Source organism: Neopsephotus bourkii, unplaced genomic scaffold (assembly GCF_033783945.1).
Source record: "Neopsephotus bourkii isolate Nb327-2 ecotype Australia unplaced genomic scaffold, CSIRO-AGI_Nbou_v1 NB_53, whole genome shotgun sequence".
NCBI lineage: Eukaryota > Metazoa > Chordata > Aves > Psittaciformes > Psittacidae > Neopsephotus > Neopsephotus bourkii.
The window spans coordinates 512,656-524,769 of record NW_026900570.1 but is presented as its reverse complement, the minus strand read 5'-3'; the positions used below and the strand labels follow the sequence as shown (position 1 = coordinate 524,769).

Sequence of the window (12,114 nt, the reverse complement as noted above, 5' to 3'; positions counted from 1 at the left end):
AAACAAGTGGAGAAACGCAAAGGGAAATACGATGTTGCCAGAATGTGAAGTACAGCAGAGAAGAAAAATTTCACCATCCATAACCTTGTTAAATTTTAAATTCCCTGTATCAGGTCAGGTAGGATATACGGAGGATTTTAGGGATCCTTAGCCAATGTTTTCATGTACTATGAGGCTGCAGTAAAAAAGAAAAATAAAAAGTGTAATATTGAGATGCACAAGGAACAGGATGGGGTATTATACTGGGAACAACCCATAAACTAGTGGTTTGTCTTATCCAGTTCTGTTTAATATCTTTTTCAATGATCAAGGGGATCAAGTGCAGATGACATCAAGCTGGAAAGGAGTGTTGATCTGCTTGAGCAGAGGAAGTCTCTACAGAAGAATCTGGACAGGCTGGATCAGTGGGTTGTGGCCAATGGTATAAGGTTCAACAAGGCAAAATGCTGGGTCCTGCATTTGAGCCGCAGTAACTCCATGCAATGCTACACGCTTGGGGAAGAGTGGCTGGAAATCTGGTCAGTGGAAAAGAACCTGGGGGTCCTGACTGATGACCACTGAACATGAGCCAGCTTGTGCCCAGGCAGCCAAGAGGGCCAACAGCATCCTAGCCTGTATCAGAATAGTGTGTCCAGCAGGGCCAAGGCACTGATCATTCCCCTGTACTCAGCATTGGCGAGGCTGCACCTCAAATACTGTGTTCAGTTCTGAGCCCCTCACTATAAGACACTGAGGTGCTGGAGTGTGTCCACAGAAGAGCAATGAAGCTGACTAATGGTCTGGAGCACAAGTCTTACAAGGGGAGTCTTAAGGAACAGGTTGTTTAGCCTGGAGAAAAGGAGGCTCACAGGAGACCTTATCGCTCTTTACAACTCCCTGAAAAGAAGTTGTAACAAGGTGAGTGTTGGTCTCTTCTCCCAGGTAATAAGTGCTAGGACAAGAGGAAATGGCCTCAAGCTGCACCAAGGGAGGATATCAGGAAATATTCCTTCACATAAAGGACTGTCAGACACAGGGCTGTGGTGGAGTCAGAATCCCTGGAGGTATTTAAAAGACATGTAGATGTGGTGCTTCAGGACATGGTTTAGTGGTGGACTTGGCACTGTTAGATTTTCTTACAGTCTTTTCCAACCTAAACGGTTCTATGATTCCATAATCCAGAAGACAGATCACAGCATTGCTTTCAATAGGGTTACTGCTGGACTGAAGGGTATGGAGAAGTAAATAATGATAATAACTGGGAAATGTTCAATAAGAAGAGCAATTGAAAAAATTGAGATCTTTTATCTTAGAAAACGGGTGACTATCAAAATAAAAAATAGCACGCATTCTAGAAAACGAGAAGAGGGAGCCTTTAGTGCTTCCAGTCACAGAATGGTTTTTGCCCTAAGGAAATGGAGGGGAGGGATATTTAAAAAAAAAATAAAATAAAAATGTTCAAAGGTAAAGATAAAGGAAATCTCTTTTACTACACTTGCATTTTAGCTGCTGAAGTTACCGCTGCAGGCTGTCCCTGTGGCCAAAACATTCAAGAGAGATTTGTTACTTACATAGATAAGAATATGTAGAGATAACAGTTAATGTTAATAAAAAATTTGAAAAATATCTATACTTCAGGCTCTACTGATTTCTTCTGGAACATGTGGGGCTGCTCCATGTCAAAGACAGATGCTGCTTAGGTACACCAAGGCCACACTGAGCCTGGCAATTCCCAAATTTTATCCTCACCTCACTTGGGTGAATTCAGAGTGGATGAAAAATATCAGGAGAAAATATTTCTTTCCTTATTCCTTAAAACCAGTGCAATAAGGGAAAGCAGCAATGCAAGCCATCCTCTGCTGGTGGGCTCACAGTGCACCTAGGCTAAGTGTCCAGATTTATAAACAAAAGCTATCTCTTGACTTTACAAGGCATGTTATTGCTGAACCCAGAGGAAGCAGAAGTCAACAGACAGGTTCCAAAGGGCACAGATGAGGTCCCTTCAAATGCACATCACTGTGCAAGTTAAGTGGTATGTTAGTTTGGTAGTTTACAAACAATTTGAAGGTGCAGAAAACCTGAAAATGTCCAGTCTCATCATTCCATATCAGATTTTTTCTCTAGCAGATCTGTCTGTGAGCAGTAATGCAGTGATGAGAGCAAAACAAATTAACTGGAGGACAAATACTGCTGTTTCCCAAACTGTTCCAGGATAAGAACTCACTCTTTCACCACAAGACAAAATAAAAAAAAGCCTATGGAATGGTTGGGAAGGGACTGTGTTGGGCACAATAGTACCAATTCTTATGTTTTTACGATTCTTGCACTTCTGCTGTGACATTCTTCTTCTATTTAGCTTAAAACATTGAAGTGCACAGGTACAATACCCACGTTAATAACACATCAGAGCATTAAGGTTTGAGCATTTATGAAGCTTTTTATCGTAAGATCCACAGCACCCGAACAAAGCCACAATATTTACAATTAACAGTGGAGGAACGTGAAGAGATTCCACACTGACAAGCACAGTCTGAAAGCCTAGAGAGATTCTTTGTCTTAATCATCAGTTCATATACAATCATAAATAATAAAACACCTATTCCAGTCTCAACCTGATTCATTGCTTCCCTCTTTCCTCCCACCTCCATAATTACTCATCACTCGCTGTCTTCTATTACCACTTCAGACAACACCTCGAACACTTTAGCTCTCCCCAAACTTGCTGCATTTATTATCTGACTTGGACATCATTATTTTCTATGCAGTTCTCATGCAATTTCAGAATATCTGTTCATACAGTTCCATTTCAGTGGTTCTGAAAGCAAAAATGATGCAATTCCTCAGGCAGAGCTAATAATCAGGCACAGAGCTTACAGAAGATACATATGCATACACAGACATATATTTCTATATATCCACAGATATACGCCTCAACATCCATGCCTGCTATTTCAACAGGGCATTACATCTACAGTATCAATGAGAAGGATGTTGAAAGGCTTTAGAATTATTTCACATTGGTCTGGAACCACTCCTGATGTATCAACTTGGAGCAGTCAGCCTGGCTCTGATAGCATTCGCACCATGCTCGAGATCAGCTGCTTCTCACAAGTCTGTGATCCTGTGCCCAAGAAGACCATGGTTGGGTATCATATCAGTCAGTAAATCTCTCTGCAACCAAAGGTAACCTGTGCAGAGTGTTTGCGTTCCTCAACCTCAGGCATCTCCCTAAGCAGCCTAGTGTAATTAAAGGACAGAAAACAAAGCAGGCTCCTCCAGAGGCCACCTTAGAAAGTTCTGTCTCCAAATTACTCCTGTCTCTTTGCTGGATGTAACTGGAGGCTGGAAAGACCAGGTACCTAAAATAAGGGCCTAAGCTTAACGTATTTTTTTACATCTTTTTATACATCTTTCTAAATATAGCACCTGAAACAGGTCTAACTGGAGATGACAAAACAGGTATTACATTTATGTTTTCATTTTAATTAAAGGGTTTGTGGTTTTTTTTCTTTTGTTTTCCAGACCTTTGTTACCTACACAGTTTGGCTTCAGAAGAACAGAAAAAACACTGCCATGAAATGAATGCCAGAAACTAGTCTAGAATAAAAAATACAAACCCTGAAAAGTCTTGGTTTAAGTTATAAAAATAGCAGCCAATTCCTCCCAGTAAAAGGCTAATAAAGCTCAAGCATTTTTTTATTTATTTCAATAGTTTGGACAGGATTATAGAAAGAAAATTACAGGGTTCTATTTTATCTTACAAGATACTGATTTTGAGAAGAAACACATATAGAACATTTTGAAAACAAGACCATTTCACAGTGTCTTATGTAGGGTGTTTAGTTTAAAGGAAAAGAAAATACTGGGGTTTGAGACTATAATTTCATGTGTGATTTTAGAATAATTTTACTGTTCTTTCAGGTTTTTTCTTTATGCATTCAGTATTTACATTGAGCCCTGCTCTACAAAAGAACACACTATTTAAACTCAGATTTCTACTTACTAGCTAGTCAATAATCCATTTTAGTAATGGAATACATAAATGACATTAAAGATTCTACAGTCATCAGCCGTGTGAATCAAATACACTCAGTCCATCTTTTCTCCCTCTAAGCCAGTGACATATCTGACTTCATGTAGCTTTCAACCCACTGTAACTCACACATTCATAAAGCTTCACTTCATCAAATACATCTTTAATTTAAACCCTACAACCTAAGACAGGCTTTCAAGCATGCTATTTGAAGCTGCTTTCCTAGAAAACTTTACAAGTATTGGAATTAAGCTTGCAGGTTTAAATCAGCTGGTATTTCTAAACTATTAGCTCTCCTAAAGATAACTGATAGCTCAATAACTTTGATATTGATATATTCATTACGTAATTTTCATAATACTGTTGACATAAGTATCACTATTTTTTCTACATTTTTTCCTCTGTATTTCATTTTTATGTATGAGCACTGCTGCACCTATATCTTCAGAATCAAAGGTCTGTCATTATTAATAATTATTAAATAATCCTTCTTGATATTATTGAATGTAGTCCCTCAGGTAGGAAAAAAGTTACTTACCAGTAGTCATTGTTTTCCCAGATGAATGAACTGTGCCTCCATTTTAACTTTGCCATCAGCACTTGACATTGAGAATCTTTTAGCCTGATTCTATGTAATGCTCATCTGTCCCCTATCCCACTCTCCATTCATAGCGGCAAAGAATGGCCCTGTGAAGGAGGCTGGGAGACCCGGTAAGGTGCCTCTGCCTTAATATGCCTTTTTCCCATTCCTATGTTTGCAGTGGTAAGCATTGCTCACTGGAGGCAAAACCAGATGAGAATAACTTCATTGATAAGCCTAGTTCTTACGGTAGGTATGCAAGTTGTGAAGAACTAGAGTAATTTAAATTGGAGGAAAGAACAGAAAAATTCTCTTGTTCATCATGAGATAGACATGCCCACCAAAAGGTAGGTTATAGATCTGCATCTCCTCTATGAGGTGAGGAGAGACCAAGCACCCTATTAAGGTGACCCTCTCACCTTATTATGACTGCTGTGCCCAATAACTGCTGAGAGAAAGCACCTGCAGTAGCTTAGAGGAAGTTTCTTTCACAGAATTAAGCTTTCAATGACAACACCTGAACCCTGGGAGCATGGTGGTTATTTCCTCAAAGATCAACCAAAAATCAAGTGTTACCACATATTTGCAGTTAAGCTGATGATAATGCACAAAAATTCATAAACTGACATTTTTCCCCTAGATAGATGTGAAAAAAATTCCTGCCTGGGGGCTGAAAGTTGCTAAGGAAAGTTGGTACAATTTAGACCAGATGACAAGTCAGTTTTGAATAAAAAAGCATAGCTGAAGCTATCCCAGGCCTTCTACAAAACCAAAATGTCTCCTGTACCAAGTGCCTGTGTCAGACAGTTATCTCTCAATATAAAGGACTGAGAAAGACTGAAACCCAAGTTGTTATCTTTCTTTGCACATTGTGACTAAGCCTCTCAGCTATTTCCTCTGCAGCACCAGGCAATTCTTCACTGTATTACCCTTTTAAGGGGTTTCACTCGTTTTTGTTTCCCCATTCACTGAAAAAAAGGTTCAAAGGCACAAGAGGAGGCTGGTGCCATTTCAGAGGCTTCCTGCTGTCCTTTAAAACATTAAAAACTCTCTCAAAGAATCCAAAGCAAACTTTTACTCTTCAAGAAGAGCAGAACTGGCATATCACTCTTTTTTGGTTCTCTATTTTAGTGTCCAGATGGACAGATTTAGCAGTTCATTTTTCCAATTTTGCTTTTGAGTGTTTTTCACACCTTTATTTCTTTACGTGCCTTATTTTTTTTCCAAATATTATTATGAATCTCTTCAAGTTTTTTTCTGCTTTTTAGATTGGTATCCCTGCTCCAAGTAAGTGACTCAGACACACTGGTTTTGAAATCTCCAGAGGGCTTTTGTAATTGTCTGTGCTCCCTTTGAGTGAACTCTACTTCTCAACATGTTGGCCAATTTTCTTCTCTAGTTCTTCAGAATAAACACTGACACTACTCTGTTTCTTAATATATTCCTCTTTTTATCTAATTTGGTCTGCCTACACTTTAATCTAACTGTATGTATTGCTTAATTCCCTGCAGTACTTGAAATCTGTACTCTTATTAAATTGTGGTCAGTACTATTCTGTTAAAGAGTCACTTCATTTCACCATAATACTTACGCAAAATGAAATATAAAGCACTATTCCATCTAGTTACAAAATGAGCCAGTCCTTACATTTCTTATTTGCTTTAGTACAACAGTCAACATTAAATGAAAATCCTACTTAATATTTTTCTTCCTAGCCTAATAGCTATGCCACCTTCCCCAGCATTTCGAGGAACACTTCACCATTCTTGTTCAGAGGTAAGTACATTTCTCCTATAAACCTACTTTTCTTCTGCATCTTCAGGGGTCTGCTGCACTGACTCACTTCAACTATTTCCACCCTTGTTTTCCATCCACAATAACTGACGGCTGTTTGCCATGATGCACTGTCTCTTCATTTTCAAATATTATGAAAACATTAAAACATTCATTGATAGTATTATTACTTACTATTAGCACTACGTGGTCAAACTTTAATTCACTTTAATCCATTATGTCACCAAGTTAATCATCTTTGAGGTAGGTAAATCTTCTTTAGTGATAATAAGTATACTTTCATGACAATATTCACCATTGCTGGATTTACTAAATGGATTTATGGGAACATCTTCTCTCCTCCTTGTGTCAGGACCACACAAATAAACTTGCTCATGGTATGCTGGAGCAGCTGTACAATTCCACCCATTTAAAGAAATGCTGCAGTTGGCCCTGACATTAACTGTATTTTTATAGAGACTATGCAGCAGTACTTTTACCCTACTTCCATTTCCAGAGAGCCAGACTATCTTTACAGCTCCATTTCACCTCTTCACCTTTATTGCTGGGCTTTATACTTCCAGCCATCCCCATATGAGCTCTCAGTGCCTCTGAAAGAGGGAGAGCAACACCTCACACAGCTGTCAGTTATCTGTGGATGGAGGAGCCATGAAGTGCCTTACTTCATCATAGGTGCACAGATATCTACTTGCTCCATGAGCACTCACTCATCTCCAAGCTGGAAGCACAGACAGCATGCATGGGAAAACATGTCAGCAGGCTCATCACCAGTCAGCATAGGTCCAGTGTGGTTATTTAGCTCTGGCACAGAGGTCTTTCCCCTTTCAGCCGACAAAAGATTCTGATACAGGGACACTGAGAAGACACATAACCTCACACATTCACAAAATGATCTGGGTTGGAAGGGACCTTAAAGGTCATCTAGTCCCAAAATCCTGCCACAGGCAGGGACACCCTCCACTAGACCGGGTTGCTCAAAGCCCCGTCAAACCTGGCCTTGAACACTGCCAGGAATGGGGCAGCCACAGCTTGATTCTCTGGGCAACCTGTGGCAGTGTCTCAGCAAAGAATGCCTTCCTTATGTCTATTCTAAATCTATTGTCTTTCAGTTTAAAGAAATGTCATAGTCAAGGTCAGTCTGAGAGACAACCCAGATTCAGCCAGAGCTTTGTGAGCTGCCCTTCCTTAATGCTGCATCAACCACATCATGCATGAAAGACACCAGTGTTGAGCTTTACATTCCTGGAATTAAGCCTTTCTAACACTACTGCTTTCACAGCTTCTCAGACTGCAGGTAGAGGAATTGAGCAGAAAGGCCAGAAGTCACCAGTGCGGAATGGTACGACTGTCTTTGGCACAATCTGTGGACCATGTAGCCTGGCTGAAAAGGCATATAATCCTAAGAAGACAGCAGAAGTTGGAGTCAAGCTTGTGCCAGGCACTAAAGAGAGCCTTGTGTCAAACCAGGCAACTTTCACGAGTCAGGCACAGGGCTTTTCTAGTGCAGATGGCTGGAGATGTAAGACTGTAGGGTTCACAGAGCCAGAGGAGAAGTACCCTGTGACACTATACCACTTCCTTCCAATCAAATTTCCAGTTAATATGTTGCTAAGTGCTTCATTCTTCTCTTCAAAATAAATAAAATACCAAAGGTCACTGAGCATAAGTTCATACTGATGCACATCAGTCTAGCTGCTTCCTTCCTTCAAGAACATGACTGAATTGAGATGTGAGTCCATATCCATTGCAATGTATGTGGGTCCTCGGGTGACTTAGAGAATTTTGGAGCAGCAATAGCTGACACTAGTTTACATTCTGAAGTTTACTTACACGAAATGCTTATTTTTTTTTAAATGTTAATGGATTAGTTCAGTGAACCTATTTCATTGTTATTCAAAGTACAGAAGACTACAGAGTATTAAAAATTGCTTTGGCCTACAAAACAAGCCTTTTGGTAATAAACATCAGAGCACCAGATACTGCAGGATGGCCCAACCCAGATAATGAGTTAGGGCCCTAATAGCATAAGAGTTCCTTAAAAGAATGCTCTTGGGATTTTTTCAGCTTAATAAATACTGAATCGCTCTGCTTCGATCTTTTATTTTTTTGAGACTCCAAATTTTGAAGTTTTGCTAGAAAATGCAAGAGCTGTAAGTTGTCTTAAAGAAACAGTGTGTAAACCAGACCCACACACAGAGTTGAAATGTTCAAGTTGTTGTGTAATTCCAGGAAAGGGAGCTTTAAGAAAAATATTGTAACTCCAGGAAAGGGAGCTTTAAGAAAAATATTGTGAGACACCCTAAAACTGTGAAAATCATCAATGGTGTAATAAGGACCCGAGCCTGTATGATAGGAAAGCACCAGAAATACTTTTAGCATCAACTGTGAAGGAACCACAGAAATCAGAAAAAGCTACCTAGATATTTTGAAACCACATCAACATCATGAAAACCCCTCCGTCACACAATGCTGCATTTGCTGATTCACATGTAGGTTTTTGTTAATATAATAACAATAAATAACAATAATAAATAATTCATAATAATCATTTTTAAAAGACCAAAACCCAGACAGCAGAGTCAAGAAGAGCTTACCCGGATCACTAAGAAATTCCTCTGAGGTGTTCCACATCCGACCATCCACGTACAATGTGCCATTGGTGGAGTTAAACTTGGTGTAGTCCCTGACACACTTGTGTCGCAAGTTGCCCATGAAGAGCTGAAGGCCTATGAGGGCAAAGACACTCAAGCAGAAAACGGTCAGGATCATCACATCAGCAAGTTTCTTAACAGACTGGATAAGTGCCCCTACAATGGTCTTCAGTCCTAGGGAGATAAAAGCCAAGAGTTTATAGACTGAGAGGCTGATACACGTCAGCAGATAGCTACATTTTGTGATGAAAATCTCCATGGAAGGGAAAGTTGGAAAGGTTTTTAGTACACGTTTGTAACTGAATGGCAGAAAGAAGAGACAGGCCACCATTATGAAGCTTTAGTTTGGCCTAGTTCTGTCTGAACAAAAGTCTTGGTACTACTCTTACACAAACACTAATTTAAAAATGGAAGGAAAGAGCTGGATGGAAGAACAGCGAGATACAAAAATATTCATGGGTAGAGAAAATATGGAATGTCTTTTATATTTTCATGGAGCTGCAGGAAAGACTGCAAAGCCTAAATCCCTTTGAATTCTGAGAATGTGAATTACTTTTAAATCACTCAGGTGATTCTGATAACTTTATCCCTCATATAAACAGACGAAGAGGTATGGAAATGTTTATTCCCTGATTATTTTACATATTTTAGTGCCAAATCCAGCTTGCTATCCTAATATGAATAATTCCTCTGCCTTCAATTCATTTGCTTAAGACAACAATAATTTAGGATTAGAAAGAAGACAAATAAAATGGGCAATAAAATAAACATAGTGTAAACTATTTGAGTAAAACAACCTGAGGCTCCAACAATGCTTGGGCCAAGTTAATTTCTTTATAATATGCTGCCAACGTAGATAAATCACCTTATTACAAACAAATTAGCTTTTCCTGTGTTTCACCTGTAACACTAGCTTCAGTTTATTATTTTATAAATATATGGATATAAATAATCATACCGTTTTCTCAAAAGATATTGCTTGCTCTTGAAGTGTTCCTGGAGAAAAGCACTATTTGAGCTGACTGAATATTACACGAATACGACAAACCCCACTCTTTTTAAAAAATGCCCTTCTTTTAAACATGAGTGCTGTAGTTGGATGTTAGTATCAGTTGCACACTGGTAGCAATTTTGCTTTTTCTTTCCTATTTATACCTAATTGTCAGTAAGTAGCAATCAGTGCTTCTCATACTCAGTGTCACCAATATGACAGCAGTAAGAGAAATTGAGTTAAATGGAAAAAAGAAAATGCAAAAAGGAAACAGGAGGAATTCTCCTGAGCAATACTCAGAAGCACATTGATTTGCTCACTGAATAAGATCATAGACATTAAATCTCAGTTCCCTGGAATTCTACCCCAAGACTTTGGCAACCACAAAGACTGAGCTAGCACTGTATAATTTAAAATACTATGAAAATATACTTGAGGACTCTTAGGAAGGCAAAATGGGTTTTTGGTCTTGCTTAATATTTTGTGGTTAAAGAGGAAATAATAGTTCCTTAAAGGAGGATGAACTGCTAGAATGGCCAGCAGGTCCAGCTGTCCCTGAATCCAGCAGCCTAAAACATTCCACACCTGCAGAGTATTGCCATTAGGTTAACCTGTGAATGATTTAACCTCTATAAAATTGCCATTTAATCAAATGGGACTGACCCATCAGGTGTGGGTAGTCCCCTTTCTTCACTAAATCCTTTGTTTGCCTCTTTAAAGCTGGTCTGTGGCATAGTAAAGAGGGGAAGGTTAGAGAGTTTCTGGTTGTACTTGAAAATGAAGCAAAAAATATTGCAGTACAAACACTAGGTAAAAGCTGGATTTTTGTGTGATCTTCACTTCTTACCAGAACGGGTTTTTACAAATGAGGTCAATTCTATTCAGGTACTGAGAAAAAGGCCAGTTTTGAACTTCTGAGTCCATCTGTAGATTAGGCTACCTTTTTGATGCCTAAAGAAAAAGCATAGCTCTTCTGATAATCTAGCCTTTAGAAATTTATACTTGAAGTAAAAGTAGTTTTACTTGTAGCCCAAGTCTGAAGGAATTCCTGGGGTCTTACCCTTATCTAGAACTTTAAGACAGCTAGGTCTTAAACAAGTAGCAAGGTGGGGAAAAATAAATCTGATTTGTAAATGCATTAGAGTATTGTTTTATCTAATATTCTGATATGTTTTTAATGATCCTTAGCATTGTCTGCCCTTTGAATGGGTAGATGTTTCTTCAGTGACGCTGGTGAAACCCAAATGCAAACCAAGATTTAAGAAAGGGGAAAAAGCCAAACCACAAATTCTTTTACTTCAGTACCCTCTGTGAAATCCCTGCTGTACATTTATTTGTTTGTAATACAAACACACGCTTGGAACTTGTGTTTGTATCATCTAAGCACACTAATTAAACTTATTCACATGGGCAAGGACAATGGAAGTCGTAATGTGAACAGGGATAATATCAGGAAACAAGACTTACAAAATCCTATTCACCACTAAAGTCTATCTTTCTCCAAAATCAGGCCCCAGTATTGTTATTTCAAGGTCATTTCATGAAACATACTTTCACTAGCTTACTTACTAGGGTTTTAAATAGAATAGCAATCCTATACTAGTAGTTTTACAAGTTCATTCCTTGCAGGTATCAAATAATGTCTTTATGATAGGGCTTTCTGATTTTTATTTTTATTTTATTTTATAATAGCTTACGGGTTTCTGAACAGTTTGAGAATGCTTCAGTAAAACAGTTGCTGTAATTAAAGACCATTTAAAAATACCTTGTTCTCTGCCTCCTGGACCTTTGTTAAAACTTTCCAAGAAAACCTTTTGGTGAGTGGTATATTTACAATTTAACTGACTTTTCTCAACCTTTAAAAACAAAATTTGCCTAAAAATTTACATAGTGTCTCTCAAGTTGTTTGGCACAACTCACGGCTAAGCAAAGTGTTTAAATCACCCTTTGTTTAAAATTTCTCTGCCTCAAACAGAAGGACTGAGGGGAAACAAGGACACCCAGAACCTCTTGCAGGTGCTCTGCATTTCTCTGAATCAATCCATGTTTTGTAAAATCAATGCTAGATGTATTCAAATTTAGAGCA

At 38.6% G+C, this 12,114-nt stretch overlaps 1 protein-coding gene across 4 annotated transcripts in view; it reads right to left on the bottom strand.

Moving 5' to 3' along the window:
• LOC133209774 (sodium channel protein type 5 subunit alpha-like) overlaps window positions 1-12,114 on the bottom strand; it is a 212,753-nt gene that overhangs the window by 140,174 nt on the left and 60,465 nt on the right. For all 4 annotated transcript variants that reach the window (XM_061348581.1, XM_061348584.1, XM_061348592.1 and 1 more), the window contains exon 7: window positions 8,981-9,211. In XM_061348581.1, the coding sequence (XP_061204565.1) occupies window positions 8,981-9,211 (231 nt within the window). The remainder of the gene's footprint in view (window positions 1-8,980; window positions 9,212-12,114) is intronic.